The sequence below is a fragment of the Mastigoproctus giganteus genome, chromosome 8 (genome assembly GCF_048544385.1).
Source record: "Mastigoproctus giganteus isolate SK-2022 chromosome 8, ASM4854438v1, whole genome shotgun sequence".
Lineage (NCBI taxonomy): Eukaryota > Metazoa > Arthropoda > Arachnida > Uropygi > Thelyphonidae > Mastigoproctus > Mastigoproctus giganteus.
This window is the reverse complement of record NC_143582.1, coordinates 23,950,745-23,969,949: the sequence shown is the minus strand read 5'-3', so window position 1 is coordinate 23,969,949 and position 19,205 is coordinate 23,950,745. Positions and strand designations below refer to the sequence as shown.

The window sequence follows — 19,205 nt, the reverse complement described above, 5'->3', positions numbered from 1 at the left end:
CAATGAATCTGGAACCAGCAAACTCATCGCAGTGCATAACGAGACAATAGAAGCGTGACTGAAGAACGGACGGACTGACTGAACAATTATATCAATAGATGTATTATTTATTCTAATTTCCACACATTTCTCAGTATATATATTAAATTTGTTACTCTTTTATTCGTTCCATTTTAGCCTAACGGACAACTTACTTCAAATTAACTTGCCAGTGTCACTTACGTGAATCCGAACACGATCTCAGTGGAGCTTTGTTTCAGTGGAGTGTTTTCTCCACAATACACGATCTTTGTTAAGCGGGGAAGACAGATTTACAGGGGTAGACATCACAGCCGGCAAACTGTTCCCGCAAGTCTGTCTGCAACTACCACAGAGCATGCCCAAGAGATCTGTCATCACTTGTTTCTTGACTGATTGAGTACAAAACTTTATAGGTGTACTGCTACCCACTAGTGATTACAAGCAGAAAGTGTAAAGAAATGTTAAAGTTGACTTGGAAGCGCTCTTTTAAGTGAAAACACACATGCAAATTGCCACTTTTTTCTTTCCAAGTCACGGCTCGTTATGGATGGAATGACGGGGTTCAGCGGAGTAGCGTTCGGTGTTGCGCCCGGCTTTTCTTCTGGTAGAGGAATAAATCGGGGGGCCCCTGTGTTTCGCAACATTTCCTTTTAACGTTTTAATGTTCTCGCGATTAAATGGAGCGTAAGCAGCGCCCTCTATAATGCATGTAAACTTTAAGTGTTGTGTATTAGATTCTTTGGAAATGGTGTTTATCGCTGAGAGCTTTAATAGAAGGCATTAATGACACGGACTTCTGAATTCTCAATATTTTCCTCTTTTTCTCTTTTACTAAAGCAGAATCCGCGTCTCTCTCTCTCTCTCTCTCTTTCCCTCCCTCTTCTATCCCCTTCGTTTTTCAAAAGTTAAAATGTTTGATATTTAGAGAGCCACTGCATATTAAGAAAAGGCTTCCGTTTGCATTTGGGAGCTAACGTGATTTTCATAACTCCTAAATCATCATTTCGAGTGAGCTGTTACGTTGTTTCTGAGACATAATAATTATAAATATGAACCCTACACGCTTTGAGATTTTACGCAAAAAGTATTTTGTTTTGCTTTTAATTTGAAAATAATTCTTAAAACTTAATGTTCGCTTTGCAAATCTCCGTGTGGAAATAAATCTCAAACGGATCGTGTTTTTTTTTTTATTTTTATTTTTCGTTCAAATCTTAAAAAGAAATCTAAAACTGAAGATGAAAATTGTGATTGAGAAAAAGAAAAAAGGAGGATGTCAATAATTTTAGAACACTTAAAAAGGAGGATGTCAATAATTTTAGAACACTTAAAAAGGAGGGTGTCAATTTTAGAACACTTAAAAAGGAGGATGTCAATAATTTTAGAACACTTAAAAATGAGGGTGTTAATTTTAGAACACTTAAAAATGAGGGTGTTAATTTTAGAACACTTAAAAAGGAGGATGTCAATAATTTTAGAACACTTAAAAAGGAGGATGTCAATAATTTTAGAACACTTAAAAATGAGGATGTCAATTTTAGAACACTTAAAAAGGAGGATGTCAATAATTTTAGAACACTTAAAAAGGAGGGTGTCAATATTTTTTAGAACACTTAAAAGGAGCTATAATACTTATCTAAATTTACATTAGGGCTTCATAATTGACAATTGAGTTTAATTTTCATTACAAACCTATGTCAGATGAGTTGCCAAAGACAAACATCATTCCTTGCATTCGGATCACGTTCTAATAATCGACTAGGTTTGGAGATGAATTTGAAAGGATGTTTCATGAAATTGGTTTATAATAGAGATTATAATGTATCGGGAGAATAACAAAGAGAGACAGAGAGAACTAAGTAAATAGACGTGTCTGCACGTTGACTTTATCACAGCTGTCTTTGAACGTGATAACAACCAATCCAAATTGCTATAATTATGTCAGAATGACCTTTTACTAATAAGACCCTTCTGTAAACTATCACCAAGGCTAATGATGACACTAATGGTGGAATGGTAGAGGTTAACCCTGCTTATTTTTTGTCCTACTTCGTGAATATAAGGGTTTATGAGATCAATGGATAAGTGGCCCGATGACGTTTTTTTTTACAGTAAAATGAAAATTAAATTACATATCCATGGCCGTGTCTCACCAAGTCAGTGGACACGAATTCCCAGTCCTCCAAGTTCACTTAAAATTCGCGGAAACGAAATGAAAGAGATTTTTTTCTATTTGAAAGCCATCAATATATTCCCACATATTCTAAGAATTCTATATTTAGAAGTCGTTGCCGGGTGGGTAAAGTGCCTGCCTGGCAACCCAAAGTCGCGGGTTCGAATCCCTCCTCGGGCTTGGATCAGAGTAGAAAATACAAAATGCGCCAGTAACTAACAAATAAAAAAAACAACAACTTAGAAGTCGTTTTTAGAGGCCGAAGACTTGAATAAGAAAAGAAACACGAATCAAAACTGTTCAATTCCGGTTAAAATCAGATATTAATATGATAATTAATAAATAAAAATGCTCATAAATAAATATATCATTTATTAATTGCCTTTCTTGAACACCAATATATTTATATGTCATTGAACATAACCAAATCATGTTTGACAGTTATTCGCATACAGATATAATTAACATCTTCAATCTATCTACGTCTCTCTCTCTCTATATTTCTGAAATCATGCGAACAATTTTCCGTTCTTTTTAAATCGGAAGTCTTTCTAACAATCCTCCATCTAGTCGCATGAATAGGGAAATGCTTTCAATCTCCCGATATATTGAATATTCTTCGTTAGTCACTGTACTACTTAAAGAATTATACAGACTACGCAGATCACCGTGGAAGATTTCTTTGCTCTTGCATTGAACAATAATAAATTATGCCTAAAGCTAACTCATTACTGATTAGACCATTTCCTAGCTTTGGATTTATGGTAAAATATTTATAAATCCCACGTGTCTCTATTCTGATGTGATGGGATGTTCATTAATATTTCCTATTTCTGTATCCAGCGCCGATGTTAAAAGAGAGCAATGGAGAGAGAGAGAGAGAGAGAGAGACAGACAGACAGAGAGAGAGAGAGAGACTGGGGTTCTGATCTCTAAACAGAAACAATTAACATGCTATGCAAACCTGAAACAGATCCCCATTTCCCTTGAGAGGTCTCCACTGAAACATCAAAATAACTTCGAGAGATGCTGGAGAGAGAGAGAAGAGAGAAGATTATCAAAGTGGCTTTTACTCTGTTTAAATATTTCCGATATGTCTCTGAATGCTACCGAAAGTGTTCTTATCCTCAAACCCTGTTTACGCTATTTGGACAATATTTTATAAGACAACAGTCCGTGTAAGTCCATTTAACAGATAGTTTCTAAATATTGATGGATTTGTGCTGGAATTAAAATATCCCAATAAGCTTCTCATAAGGGGGATTGAAATTTAAATGGCTAATGACGATTTTAAGCAGCTTATAGATTGTAACGATGAGTTTAGTAAGTTTCCACGCTTGGTACATCGCTGTTTCGTACCTACACAGAGCTCTTCATAATATAAATGAATGTTCTCGCGAGTGCTAGTCTAACTGGACTATCTTTCTTAGCTCCCATTATGGCTGTTTCTTTTCTTAGCTTACACTTCTATTCTTGCACGCCATCTATCTTTCTACTTACGCACTGTATACGAAGAGAGGAAAAAAGTCATCAAAAGACGAAAGTGTGAAAGAAATAAAAGGATAAGAGAAACGCGAGCTGATATCGGGGGGTGTCGAAGTCACTGTCCGCTGGGGTTATTATGGAAGGTTATAAGCTAAAGCCATGATCGTCGGCAGCGGCCGTGTCGGCGGCGCAAGACGGACGCCAACTTCCTGACCAAGTCGCAGACTCCTTCCGGCACACTGGCCGCCAACAAACATCCACAGAGCAGCGGGTTTGCTCATTCACCCGTGTTGCAACATCCCATCCATCAGTGACGAGCTAATGCTGAGTTGCAGAAAGGCAGCTTCTGAAAGCCAATCTCGCGGCCCGAGAATGCCCCTCGGCAGTCATAGTGCGAAAGCTGTGGTGAATTGTAATTTGACAGCTGCCATCCGCGTGCCAGGGAGGATGGAAGGCGGCATGAATACACATTTCACGCCACCCTGCCCCCATCTCTAAAGCCTGCATGGTTGAAGCATTGGTCTTACCGCCGGTAGCAAGTGCCAATGCAAACAGACGCACTTCTCTGACGTTTTGCTCTATTGTCCTGTCTGTGTGACGTGTATGACCACCGTGTCCCTCCCCCCAAGAGCCACATTTGACCGCAGTTTCTTTGCCGTCCCTCACTACATCTCAGTATAGTTCAGAGGTTAACGAATATGCCTCTCTTCGAAACTTGCCAAAAGTTATATTCGTGAAGTTTCTATTGTTTGTAATCTATTGTTGTTATCTGTAACCCAATATCATCATTCACAACCTGTTGTCTCAAACCTGGTGTCATTATTGATCTGTTAATCTATTGTTATTAATCCATTGTTATTAATCCGTTGTTATTCTATTGTTTCTAATCTACTGTTATTGCGTACAAATCTCATTTTATGTCTATCTTTTCAAATGTTTCCAAGAGTTGTATTCATTAAGTGGATTATAGCTACTATTTTCCTCAAAATTAATACGAAATGTGTAACATTATCGTTACTATTGTTTGTAATCTACGTTATTGTCCATAACCAGTTATTATCAACAGACACTGTTGTCTGTGACCTATTGTCATCTTGCTGGACCTATTGTTATTGTCTGTAGTGTAATGTTATCCTCCGCAACCTATTGTTATTGTACAGAACCTATTGGTTTTGTATGACACATACTGTTTTCTCGAACCCATTTATAGTTTCTCTTACCTATTGTTGTTGTCTCGCACTATTTGTATTTTCTCTCACCTATTGTTATTTTCTGGAACCTACTGTTACTCTTTCTATTCTACTGCTGTTGTCTCGAACTCTTGAATTTTCTCCACGTTACTACTCTGTTTGTAAACTATTGTTGTTATACAAAAATTATTGTTATTATCAAAGTCTAATGTTATCCTCCCAACTTATTGGTATTGTATATAGCCTATTGGTTTTCTATGAAACCTGTTATTATCATCTACAACCTATTATTGTTCCGAACCATTTATATTCCTTCTTACATTGTTTTTGTTTCCAACACGTTGTTGTTTATGTTTGTAAACTATTGTTATTATATAGAAAATATTGTTATTGTCTGTAATCTAATGTTATCCTCCGTCCTCCTCAGCACACCAGTTGCAAAAGACCCGAATTGAAGTCCCGTTGATGAGGGGAGGAATTTTTATGGATCTTTTTCACAACGTGGCTGAGTTAGTCATTCTGAGGCGCCGGTAGCATGGTTTCTTCTGCTGGAAACTCGAGTTTTTTTTTGTCTAGCAAACTGAAACCGATCTTAGAACACACGCAATTTACAGACAATATGCAAGGAGTAATATGACCTCAGTCGGCCGACCGGGCTAGCCGAGTGGGTAAAGTACCTGCCCGGCAACCCAAAGGTCGCGGGTTCGATTCCCGCCTCGGGCTTGGATCAAAGTACTGCAAAAACCTTGGGAGGTGCAATATGGCCACAGAAGCCGATGCGCCAACAACTACCAAATCAAAAAAAAAAAAAAAAAAAAAATCATGACCTCAGTCGTTGATGCTCCCTACGTTCCTATTGTTCCATACCCATTGGTAATTCTTCTCACCTATTATTGTTGTCTCTAAATTACTAGTACTCTCTCCTACCTGTCTGTTCTTCTCTTTTAAACTATTTGATATTTTCTGTATACGTTGTTGTTGTGTTTTACCTATTATCTGTAATCTATTGTGGTTGTCTGTAATCTATTGTGGTTGTCTGTAATCAATTGTAGTTGTCTCTAGTCTATTGTCAGACCTATCGTGGCCTGATCAACTGTGGTATTCTCTATTGCCAGACCTATGATAGTTGTCTCTAACCAATTGCGGTTTTCTCTAACCTGTTGTCAGACCTATTGTGGCGTTGTCTCTAACCTATATTCAGAGACAACGCCACATCGGTAAATTTCTTGTGTTCTGAGATCGATTTTCTGTTTTGCTGGATGAAAAACCCGAGTTTCTGGGAGAAAAGACCATGCTGCCCTCGCCTAAGACTGCCTAACTCAACCACGTTGTGGAAAAACCCATAAAAATTCTTCAAATCATCGACGGGACTCGAACTCAGGTCTTTTCCACCTGGTGTGGGGAGGACACCGATCCTACCAACTGTGCTAAAGGGCTTAAGATGAAGGATCGAAGACCTTAATCTATTGATGATAAACTATTATCGTAAGAGAATAATAAAATTGTAATATTTTCAATCCTGTCTTACTTTTTGGAAAAACTCTTTTGAGAAATACTCAGACATCGACAATGACTCCAGAACCATTTAATGTCAGAACATTTTAAATAACCTTCTACGCATCTTCGGTAATTCCACCAACTGGGAATGAACTGGAGACAAGACACTTGCTGGAAAAAAAAACCCTTCAAAGAAGCGCATTCCTAGTGGATCAGTCCGATATTCACTGATACTATTTTTTCTTCTAAAGCTATAAGATGGCGTGCCATTTAAAATGCTTTTTTGATTTCCCCCTCTTGTGACAACGAAAGAATTAAGAATTGTATTACATTATAATTGGCTCTTTTAAAGCTTGTAGTACCGACCATTGTACAATCTTCTGTCCTTCCCACAATTGCCTGGTGGCGACATTTTTTTTTCCAACGTTCTTCTGAACTATTTAATGTGCCTGCCATGGCCTGTAATTGGTTAAGTGACAGGAACAAAATGTTAACAAGCATTCCAGTCTAAGACACCGTTAAAAAGTCATACAGTGACTTGTCTCTTCATATCGATCTTGGCCATTAACGTGTTTCTTTCGGAAAAATTAAATTTAATACTGGCACAAAAAAAAATCAGAAAGTTCTGCCTACCTTCTGATATTTAATATCGGTGTTTTAAGTGATATTTGATTAGCTCAAAGAGAGGAAGTCGATGGTACGCAAGATCGAAAATGATTATTAAAGAAAAAGGAATTTTTCTTTTAGTCGAGTAACCATCTTGGGCAGGACGATTATTCGATGTTCGCTTTTAAATGCGAGAAGCCTTAGAACATTGTGTTTGCGTTTCTTTTCAATAAATAATCAATTATCCATCGTTGGAAAGAATCCATAAAAGACAGAGAGGTGTTGACAAGATCGAATAATACGTAAAGGGGGGAAAAGTGGATGTAAATAGATGCGAAAACACCGTTTAAGAGGTTTCCCCGTTGGGTTATAACGTCTTTTATAAAGTCTCCAATGTACGTGTTCTTGGAAGATAATTTTAGGAGAGATATAAGTCCTCTTGTGAGCAACAGCTCAAACCTTGATTCCTCTCTGGTCCCCGGTAATATTAAAGCATTTTGTGTATATACAAATTATCACCAGAAAGTGCAGGTATATGCGTGGACAAAGTTCTGTGTGTGTGCGTGCGTGTGTGTGTGTACGGCTGCTGAAACCTAATATGTGCTTCTTCCTTGTCACAAGCGCTCCCGCGGAATGGGAAGTGACAAGGTACGCCACGTTGTCGGAGGCACGTGCAGGTAATAGAGCTTTCCCAGGTTGCCATCTAGGTCGGGCAAAAAGGTTTACAAGCCTCTCTCTCTGTCATAAACAATTAATCACGAGATAAGCCCAGTACAGGGTATGATCGGCGAAAAGATGGAGGGATGAGAGTCACATCTTATCAAGAAGAACAAAGCCTCCACGCGAGAATGTTTTCTGCGGTTATTTGTCATTGTAAATAAGAAAATTTTGGCGAACTTGGGTAAGCGTCAACTCCAGATAGTTATAAGATGCTTTAGAGTAAGCAAGTTGGAAACAGAATAAGAGATTTGTGATTGCGAAGTGCACTCTGATGTGATGGAAATGTATATCTTGTGGAAACAGAACACCCTCAAAAAGGATTTCATCCATTAATAATGGATGTTCTATAAGGGGGTGGAGAGAGAGAGAGAAAGAGAGAGAGAGAGAATTGATCAAACATCTGTTGTTTGATTCATCTGCAAACCATCAAAGATAGATCTTTAAATATTTCTTTATTTCGATTGCTCGATAAACATTAAATAGGTGAGGTTGTGTGGGTTATGGAGACACAGAAAAACAGATTTTAATTTCCAGACGAAATACATAACAAGGTATTTGCCCTTGAGAACGTAATTTAAAATATTAATGTTTACGTTTTATATTCGTTTTTGACTTAGCTGGAATAATAACCGGAGAACCTCGAAGAACTCACTCCTGTTTATGTTTTATACATTAATAAGATGTCGAGGGATCTCTATTAAGTCACTGAAGAGCAGACTATTTTTTTTAAATGATTTGCAGCAAAAGAAACTTCAATTTTGGGATTTAATGATAAAAAAATGATATTGGTTACATCACCAATATAGAGGAAAGTTATGCTGATGGCTTTAAGTTTCCTTGGTGAAAATTCACGATGACACTGACAAAAAGAATGATCAGTGTAAATTTTTAGGTAAATGTTTATAGTCCTTGTTTTTTCTTTATTTTCTTATCTTATCTACATCTAATAATTTATTTTTATCTTATCTTAAAAATAGTAAAAGCTCTCGAGCAGGTAAGTTTGTGAAATGGACATTAAAAAACATGCGCAGGAGTATAGCAGAAGTCTTATCTTAAAAATAGTAAAAGCTCTCGAGCACGTACGTTTGTGAAATGTACATTAAATGACACGCGCAGGAGTATAAAAATAGTAAACGCTCACGAGCAGGTAAGTTTGTGAAATGTACATTAAATGACACGCGCAGGAGTATAAAAATAGTAAAAGCTCTCGAGCAGGTAAGTTTGTGAAATGGACATTAAAAAACATGCGCAGGAGTACAGCAGAAGTCTTATCTTAAAAATAGTAAAAGCTCTCGAGCACGTAAGTTTGTGAAATGGACATTAAAAAACATGCGCAGGAGTACAGCAGAAGTCTTATCTTAAAAATAGTAAAAGCTCTCGAGCACGTACGTTTGTGAAATGTACATTAAATGACACGCGCAGGAGTATAAAAATAGTAAAAGCTCTCGAGCAGGTAAGTTTGTGAAATGTACATTAAATGACACGCGCAGGAGTATAAAAATAGTAAACGCTCACGAGCAGGTAAGTTTGTGAAATGTACATTAAAAGACACGCGCAGGAGTAGAGTTGAAGTCTTATGGTAAAAATAGTAAAAGCTCTCGTGCAGGTGTTATTTTTGAAATATACGTTAAAAGACATGCGCAGTCGAATATAGTTGTACACGTAGCTGTACCTGGACCCACTTTGAGTATTTAATATACGCAAAGTGAAAGAGAGCTTTTTTATTTTATCTTTCTTTCTTTCGGAAACAGAATCAAACAACTGGCTGTCAGCAGACGTGTAACTGATACACGTCAGGAAGTGTCGAGGAAGGCTGACATATTTTCTACTCTGATTCCTCGCAATTCATTCCCATACAAACACGAGGATTTTCACATTCCTAACGTGGTGCTTCGCAAAAGGGAAAAATCTGTTTATTTGTTATCTTTAGAAGAAGGAAATAATTCTATCTCCACTTCAGGCGTGCAATCATTACAAATTGACGGGAGGGGCAGTCAAAGGATGTCTTGAGTCGAAGAAAATTTTAACTTCTTTGACGGTTCGTTTCCGTGCCTGCCCATGGACACATTAATCACGTGGTATGCCTCATTACCCAGGCAATTCGTCATCGTTTTGCGCGTTCTTGTAACGGCACCCTTTAATTAGACTGCCTCGTACAACGATTTGAAGCTCCTTTCCTGTTTCCACAGAATGTGCGCGATGCAATGGCAGGTTCTTGTTTTCCACAGCTCTTCAGACTCCAGCACTTCTCATCCGTTTTGGCAATGGTGCGGATATCCGCTCTCTTCTATAACTTAAACTGTTTTCTCTTACTGTCCATCTGTATTTTCCATTCCAATGTGCTGCCATTTACCGCCTAACTTGCAACGCTAATTTTTAATTCTGTTACTTCTGCTAACTGCCCGCTTAATTCGAGTGATTCTAGTGTTCAAAAACTATTGTTTCGTAAATTTCATATTCACGAACTATTAATTTGTATATCTGCAACATTTCTATTCGAGGACAATTTTTTTTTGTAAATTTGTAAATTCGCGTTTTGAGAATTTTATATTTATAAACTATTGTTTTGTAAATTCGCGACCCATCCGTTGATAAACTATTGTTTTGCACATTTGTGGAATTTCTGTTCAAGAACAATTTTGTAAATTTGCGATATATCTGTTCAAACAACTATCGGTTTGTCAATTTTAGATTTTCTGTACGAAAAATATTGTTTTGAAAATTTTAAACACTATTCAGGAGTAGAAGGGCGATATCCTCAAATTTACAAAACAATAATGCTTCATCGACAAAACAATAGTTCTGAACAAGAAGTGTCTAAAATTTGCAATACGCCTTAAATAGATGTATTGGAAATATAATACGCCTTAAATAGATGTATTGGAAATTTACAAAACAATAGTTCTGAACAGAAGTTTTGTAAAATTTGCAACATGCGTATTCAGGCATTATTGTTTTGGAAAACTACTACGCTTGTATTCAAGAACTATTGTTTTCTATATTCAAGAAATGTTTTTAAAATTTTCAGTCAAGAACCGTTCTGTGAAATTTATATTCACGCAAACTATTGTTTTGTAAGTTAGCGACACTTCCATTCAAGAACTATTGTTTTGCAAATTGTGACACTTCTGTTCAAGAATAACTATTTTGTAAATTGTCGAAGTATCTATTCAAAAACTATTGTTTTGCAATTTTAGGCACTTCTTTTGAGCGCTGCATTCTACTCAAAAATGTTACTCATAATTATTTGTCGATTTCCAACACGCACTATTGTTTTCGAAATTTGCAACGCTTCTATTTAAGAACCGTTGTTTCCTAAATTTTATATTTAAGAGCTATTGTTTGTAAAATTTACATTGAAGAACTAGTTTTGTGAAATTTGTATTTAGCAACTATTGTTTTGTAACTTTTATACCCTTACGTTCAAAACTACGGTATTGTTTTTAAATTTCCAACACATCTATTCAAGAGCTATTGTTTTGCAAATTTTAGACATTTTTATTCAGAACTATTATTTTGCCGATTTCCAACATGTGTATTGAAGCACTACCGTTTGTAAATTTACATCCCTTCCATTTCAGAACTATATTTCTAAATTTTATATTCAAAAACTATTGTTTGAACTTGTATTTACCAAGCTACTATTTTGTAAATTTTAGACACTTCTGTTCAGAACTATTGTTTTGTAAATTTCCAATACATCTATTTAAGGCGTATTATATTTCCAATACATCTATTTAAGGCGTATTGCAAATTTTAGACACTTCTTGTTCAGAACTATTGTTTTGTCGATGAAGCATTATTGTTTTGTAAATTTGAGGATATCGCCCTTCTGGTGTTTTATTACTATGAACAAGAGATAACTCCAAAAATAAGTTATCATCTATTATTGATATCTGTTGTTAGCTAATGTCGTAAACGATATATATTATCAACAATAGGTTATCATCTATTATCAAAAATCTGTATTATTGTTAATTACTGTGAACAATAGATATTATCAAAAATAGGTTATCATCTATTACTGATAATATTTATTATTTACAATAGGTTATAATCTGTTATTGATAATATCTATTGTTGGAAATTGCTATGAACAATAAATAACTGCAAAAATAGATTATGAGCTATTATTGATATCTGTTATTAGCCAATATCGTGAACGATAGATGTTATCAACAATAGGTTATCATCTATTTTTAAAAATGTCTGTTATTGGAAATTACTGTGACAATCGATATTATCAACAATAGATTATAATCTGCTATTGGTAATATCTATTGTCGGCAATTACTATGAGCAATAGATAACTCCAAAATTAAGGTATCTATTATTGATATCTGTTGTTAGCAACGTCGTGAACGATATATGTTATGAACAATAAGTTATCATCTATTATCAAAAATCTGTATTATTGTTAATTACTGTGAACAATAGATATTATCAAAAATAGGTTATCATCTATTATTGATAATATTAATTATTAGAAATTACTGTCACAATAGATATTATTTACAATAGGTTATAATCTATTATTGAGAATATCTATTGTCGGCAATTGCTATGAACAATAGATAACTCCAAAAATAGATTATGAGCTATCTGTTGTTAGCCAATATCGTGAACCATGTTATCAACGATAGGTTATTATCTATTATTGAAAATGTCTATTATTGGAAATTACTGTGAACAATAGATATTATCAACACTAGGCTATCATCTGTTCTTGATAATATCTATTGTTGGAAATTACCATGAACAATGGATATTATCAACAGTAGCAGATATCTAGAATTTTAAACTTCCTCCAGCGAACTCAGCTCTATTGTTCATTATAAAGTTTTGGTTAAGCAATATTGTTCATGGGATATTCCAGATTATATTGGAGTTATTGTTTGGTATGAAAGATGCCATTAACCAATGACGGTTGGATCAACGAAAAACCACGAAGTGTGAAAAAAAGTTTGATCTTCTGCAGCAACGAAATTGAGGCGTAAAGCTGACGTTTGAAACAGACGATTGAGGCGTTCGTTCTGCATTGTCGGCTTATCAACCCAACCCCCTTCTCCCATCACTTTTCTACGTCATCCACGACCTCCTATGAAACAGGGGTTAATTTGCGGACAGAAAATGTCAATGCAGATCAACGCTCTTTTCTTCTGTATTTTCGAAAACAGGGCAGTAACAGTGCGTCTGCTGAATAAACAAAACTAAGAAAATTTATAAATCGTCTGCTGGAAGACATTTTGGAATCCCGGTAAAGAAATAAATCCTAAAAAAAAACATTTAAAGTCTGTTTCTGTTGATCTCCGATAGATGGGGCGCTCTTCCGGTTTGCTTTTCCTCATTAATGGAGATTGGACATTAATTACTAATAATAGTTTGACATTTTAGTGCGATTAATATTAATAATTAAAGGGTTTTCACTATTGTTTTCGTGGGAGCTCCTTTTTTTTTTATAATGCATAACGTCAGGAGCTGGTAGATGAAAAAAAATTAGGGAAAACCTAAAATATTCAGTTTGTCATAATTTACAGGGCCTTTCTCCACTCCCTGTGATTGTGTTTCGCAGACGGGATACAAGAAAGAGGCGAGACACTTAAGTTTCTCGTTACGGCCGACATTCGGTTAACCAGGATAATTTGTTTCAAAGACGGCCGACAAAGAGTCGTCGGGCGCGAGTCTAATTTCGACGCATTTACGGGTAAACGTGAACTTTATATTCGCGTAGCATGCCTCCAGGTTCAGCGTAGGTCGTTCGTTTTAGCTTTATCACTGCTCCTGACACTTTTAGCACCTGTAATTTCAAAACCATGACCGCTACTCATACCACAAGTGCGGAGCAGTTTGGTCACGTGGTTTGCTCGAACAGGACGTGTGCGTGTGTGTGCGTGCGTGCGCGTCCTGAGATATTTAAGTGCCGATTCCTCGGATATTAGGAACAATGCCTTGGAAGAATGCGGATGAAGGGTGTTAAAGTTCCCGCTAAATAATTCTCAAGTAATGTTAAATGTATACTCGAGTCCAGATTATTAGACGTACCAGAAAGTTGTCTAAAGCTATAGTGAACTGAGTGAGGTGGTTGGCATATTTGAATATTTTTTGGTTATTTGCAGAGTAAGGCGTGTCAAAGTGAGAATATGTCGATGGATGAAGACCATTGGCTTTTGGAATACTCCTGCACTGTTGGGAAATGGAGCCATTTATCATTACATCTACTAAGCTGCCAAAATGGAAATTAGCTATCCAGGATTGGGCCACAGGATGTAGACTTCTTAAATGATGTCCAAACAGCTTGGACTTTGGAAAACTTTTTCAGACGACTTGACCAAGATGAATGGTATAAGCCATGAATCGTTAGTGGAGGAATTCATGTTGGCAATGGCTGGATTCGTGGAGGTGAGGAGAATAAGGCAAGGGATCTGTTGTTCGATAGTGGCTGAATCCACATTAGCAATGACTGGATCAGTATGGTTGATAATCTGGGATGGACACCACTTCCAGATAGAGAAACAAGAACTATTGAATTAAATAAATTGGCGTTTAAGAGGAAGATGGTGTGGTAGAAGAAAACGTGTAGGTGTCACGTGGATCTAATAAATGGAACCGGTTTAGGAGTAAGGAAGAGATTTCAGCCTGGTATTTGCTTATTGTAATGACTCTGTCAGTTTGGGTAATTAGGAGAATTTTTGTAGTCGAATCCAACAGCTTTCTTTGGGAATCTGTTAAATTTTAAACTGCGTCTGACAAGTTAGAGTTTCGTAAGTTTTTTGCGCTTCACATATTGGCGCTGTGGTTAAGTCTGCGCACTTGAAACGTAGAGGACACCTTCTGGGAAGGACCGAAAGTAAGCGATTGGGCTTAATCCCTTTTAAAGTTTCATGCATAAGACTCGGGATGAGCTTCGTTTCATTCGAGAAACTTTGTGGTTTTAAGCTGTTAATAGCACTCGTGTGTGTTCTCCTCATTTTCCTTAAACTTTCCGTTCTCCTTCGTGTAGGAGCAGGTTGGCTGCAACCGATGTTTTTGTGCGCAATACTAATTGCGTACAAAAATAAGCGCACGTCATTAAAAACACTTCATCTGTTTCCAGTCGGATTAATGTCAGGTTATGTTGAGATTGTCACTTCTATATCTCAATCTTCTCTCTTTTATTCGTTGTTTCAATCTTTTTCTTTCTCTTATTCCTACTATCTCTGCTTCTCTCACTTTATATTATTCTGTCTATCTCTATTCGCCCACATTATCTTATTATTCTGTCTATCTCTATTCGCTCACATTATCTTATTTTTCTGCCTCACTTTCTCTCTCATTCTTTCTCTTTCTCTCTGACTTCTCCTCTCATTCATTCCCTCTCTCGCTTTGACATTCTCTCTCTCGTTTAAATTATTTTCTGCCACTTTCTTTCACTCTTTTCATTTCTTTTTTTCTTTCTCCTTCCCTCTCTCATTCTAACCCTGTTTTTCTCCTTTGCATTATCCTATTTCTTTCTTTCTCTTCCATTTTCTCCTTTTCTCCTATTTCCTCGTTCTTTTTGTTTTCCTAGCTCTCCCATTTTCTCTTTCTCTCTGTTTTGCTTTCTCTTTATCTCTTTCTGTCGTTCATCCTCCCTCTTTCTAGCATTCTTTCTCTCTCTCTTTCTATTATTCTTTCACTTTCTTGCTGCCATTTCCTTTCTGTCTCCCTTTCTTATACTATTACTCTTTAAATATCTATTTCCTTCTCTTTCTTTCTCAGTCTCTCATCTCTTTCTTTCCACTCCAGTCTTTCTCATTCTCTTTCTTTTCCCCCTCTATTTTTCTCTCTCTTTCTGTTATTCTTTCTCCGTTTTTTCTGTCTTTTATTTATTCTTTCTACCTCACTTTGTTTTTGTTTTATTCTTTCTACCTCACTTTCTCTGTTTTTCTTTTATTCTTTCTCTGTTTTTTCTGTGTTTTATTTATTCTTTCTACCTCACTTTCTCTGTTTTCCTTTTATTCTATCTAGCTCGCCCTCTTTGTCTTTCTTTTATTCTTTGCGCCTCACCTTCTCTCTCTTTCTTTTATTGTTTCTACCTCACTTTCTCTGTTTTTCTTTTATTCTTTCTCTGTTTTTTTCTGTCTTTTATTTATTCTTTCTACCTCACTTTCTCTGTTTTTTCTGTCTTCTATTTATTCTTTCTACCTCACTTTCTCTGTTTTTCTTTTATTCTTTCTACCTCGCCCTCTTTGTCTTTCTTTTATTCTTTGCGTCTCACCTTCTCTCTCTTTCTTTTATTGTTTCTATCTCGCTTTCCCTGTTTTTCTTTTATTCTTTCTACTTCACTTTCTCTCTCTTTCTTTTATTCTTTCTATCTCGCTTTCTCTGATTTTCTTTTATTCTTTCTCTTTCTCTCTCTTTTGTTCTTTCTACCTCACTATCTCTGTCTTTCTTTTACCTTTTCTGTTTCTCTCTCTCTTTCCCATTCTCATTCTTTTCGGGTTTCTCCCTTGCATTCTTTCACTTTTCTCTTCTCTTTCTCGATTTAGTTATTTTTTCTATCCCTCATACTCTTGTACTCTCAGGTATCTGCTGGAGGGGTGTCCCGTTGTTGAATTTTCGAGGATTACCCCCCCCCACCGCCTCGTTAAAAAAATACATTAATATAATTGAAGAGACTGTTTTAATGGGGGATGACCCAGCCGAAAATCTTGTGGAGTGAGCCCCTCATAAACAAACCAGCAGCCCGCCCCCACCTCCACTTCCCTCTGCTTCCATCTGTCTATCCATTTTTACAGAAGGTGCTGAAACTGCCATTAATCGCATTAATGCTCTCAGAATTATCTTTGCAGGATCAGCTCCTCTTCGTCTACGTCGAGTATTGAAGAGCACAAAAAAAATTCCCTTTTTGTCCCCCCCCGCCATTTCTAATTAATTTCTGTCCCCTTTCATTACGCCGTAATTATGTCAAAAACCTCGGAACACCTATTACATCCGTCGCCCATTATTTACATTGTTTAGAGGTGCGCGCTTCAACCCACTATTTACCCGCCGGGTTACCATGGTTACAAATGCGCGTTGATATTTATTCGGCGTTTTGCAATTTATTTCCGAAAAGAAAAATTAACGCGAATTCAAATCAAATCCGCTGCTCGTGGTCTCGCCCCCGCTCTGTTAAACGCACCAGATGAAGATGATCGCTCGTGAAGGCGTGCCATTGTTTTCATCTCGTGTTTGCTGCCGCTGGTCGCTTTGTTTATTACATTTTACCTCTCTACGAGACCCTTCCCCTCCTGCTCCAAAGTAGGAACGGTCCGGAGTCCGATATCCGGTGTTTTCACACGGTCTACATCCGCCTGAACAAATAGTGCCGCGGACAAAAACAAAGGACTCACATTTTGGTGGTTAAAATATCGGGGACTTTGTCTCCGGGAGCTTTGAGTGTTGCTAAGCAACCGCGATGACTTTGAGGAAACCGGGGAGGGGAGGCGGTCCTTTCTATTTCTAAAATACCGCCAAAAATAAGACGCCGGACTCTAAAATGAGGGAAAGTTCGTTTACAAACTGGACGTTGGACAAAACTACAACGCCACAATCGGTCTTGCCGCGCTGAACTCGTAACGCGAGCTCGCCGTTGATATGACCTTCGACCCCAAAACTTTTTTCTCATCGCATACGTCCACCCGAAGCCGAAAAACGTCACGAGAGTCGTAAGAGGTTGTCGGAAACTGTAAACACGCTCTCGGTCTGCTCTTTGTGCTACAGCCGCCGACTTAACTAGCCATCGAGCGTTGTCACTGTAACGCGCGGAGTGATACATAAGCAGACGAACTCCTCGACGCTCACTACGGCCCAGGAGTGGCGGCAGTGTTGTCATGAGTTCAGTCCATTGGGTCTGTCACTTGTAACAACCGACAGTCCACGTTCTTAGATACAGTGGTGACACGCAAGGTCGAGGCGGTTGGCATTTCGATTCTCACACCGAGAAGAGAGTCTTTGGTTCGTTTCGCCAATTCCCCGCTTTTTTTTTTTTTTTTTTTTTCGGGGGAAAACTTCGTCCTTATCGCCACGTCGTCGACACTCCGCTTCTCGTCCTTGTGCGCCGTCGGGGAGTTCAAAACGGTTGGCCGCCGTCTACGGACTTGGACCGAAGTAGGTCATCAAAGACTGGTGTCGAATGCATCTCGCGACGGACTTAAATGGCTCGCCCGGCGTTTCTGCCGAAGCGATGACAGACTTCTTACTACCCGTAGAGAGAACTCTAAGCGAAGTGTTAAGCGAACACCCGGGCGAGCTAGTGAGGACGGGCAGTCCAAACTTTGTATGTTCCGTTCTGCCATCGCATTGGCGATCCAACAAGACCCTGCCTGTTGCCTTCAAAGTTGTGTCTCTTGGGGACGTGACCGACGGGACCATGGTCACTATCCGGGCTGGCAACGACGAAAATTACTGTGGCGAACTCAGGAACAGTACTGCGGTGATGAAAAACCAGGTGGCCAAGTTCAATGATCTCCGATTTGTGGGCCGGAGCGGCAGGGGTAAGTATGTTTCACTTAACTACCAACAGGTCCAGGTGGTTTTAATGTTTGATCTCTGCTGTCAACGATTTCTTTACAGAGAATTTCAAAACAACAATAAAAACGGTTCAATTTTACAAACAGGTGCAGGCTGAGGATTTCAAATCGTGCGTAACGTATTCATTTTTCGATGTACGCATCTTAATTTTCAGAAGACATTCCCTTTTTGATTTTCAAAGACGCACTGAGAGTTCTATCTTCAGTTTCTATACATTTTTGATTTTCAAATGACGTATTCACTTTACGATTTAGAATCCTATTAGTTTCAAATGACGTATTGACTTTTCGATTTTTAGAGGTTGTAAATTTTGAATGACGTGTTCACCTTTCAATTTTCAGATTCTCTAAATATCAAATGACGTGTTATTTTCCATGTTCAGAGGTTGTCAGTTTCAAATGACGTATTCACTTTTCGATTTTCAGAGTTTTGTAAATTTCAAATGACGTATTCACTTTTCGATTTTCAGAGTTTTGTAAATTTCAAGTGACGTATTATTTTAGATCTTCAGAAGTTGTAAATTCCAAATGACGTATTATTTTCGATCTTCAGAAGTTCTAAATTTTAAATGACGTATTATTTCCGATCTTCAGAAGTAAATTTTAAATGACGTATTCTTTTCCACGTTTAGAGGTTATAAGTTTCAAATGACGTATTATTTTCGATCTTTAAAGGTTGTAAGTCACAAATGACGTATTATTTTCGATCTTCAAAGGTTGTAAGTCACAAATGACGTATTATTTTCGATCTTCAAAGGTTGTAAGTCTCAAATGACGTATTACTTTTCGATATTCAGAGGTCGTAAGTTTTAAATGACGTATTCTTTTCGATGTTTATAGGTTATGTTTCAAATGAGGTATTATTTTCGATCTTCAGAGGTTATGAGTCTCAAATGACGTATCGTTTTCGGTCTTTAGAGATTCAAAGTTTCAAATGACGTATTACTTTTCGATTTGCAGAGTTTTTTAAGTTTAAAATGACGT

At 37.3% G+C, this 19,205-nt stretch overlaps 1 protein-coding gene across 3 annotated transcripts in view; it reads left to right on the top strand.

The window, feature by feature from the left end:
• Nucleotides 1-17,735: 17,735 nt before the first annotated feature.
• LOC150081366 (uncharacterized) overlaps nt 17,736-19,205 on the top strand; it is a 96,227-nt gene continuing 94,757 nt past the window's right edge. For all 3 annotated transcript variants that reach the window (XM_090379218.1, XM_090379217.1, XM_090379216.1), the window contains exon 1: nt 17,736-18,185. In XM_090379218.1, the coding sequence (XP_090235344.1) occupies nt 17,825-18,185 (361 nt within the window). In that variant the 5' untranslated portion in view covers nt 17,736-17,824. The remainder of the gene's footprint in view (nt 18,186-19,205) is intronic.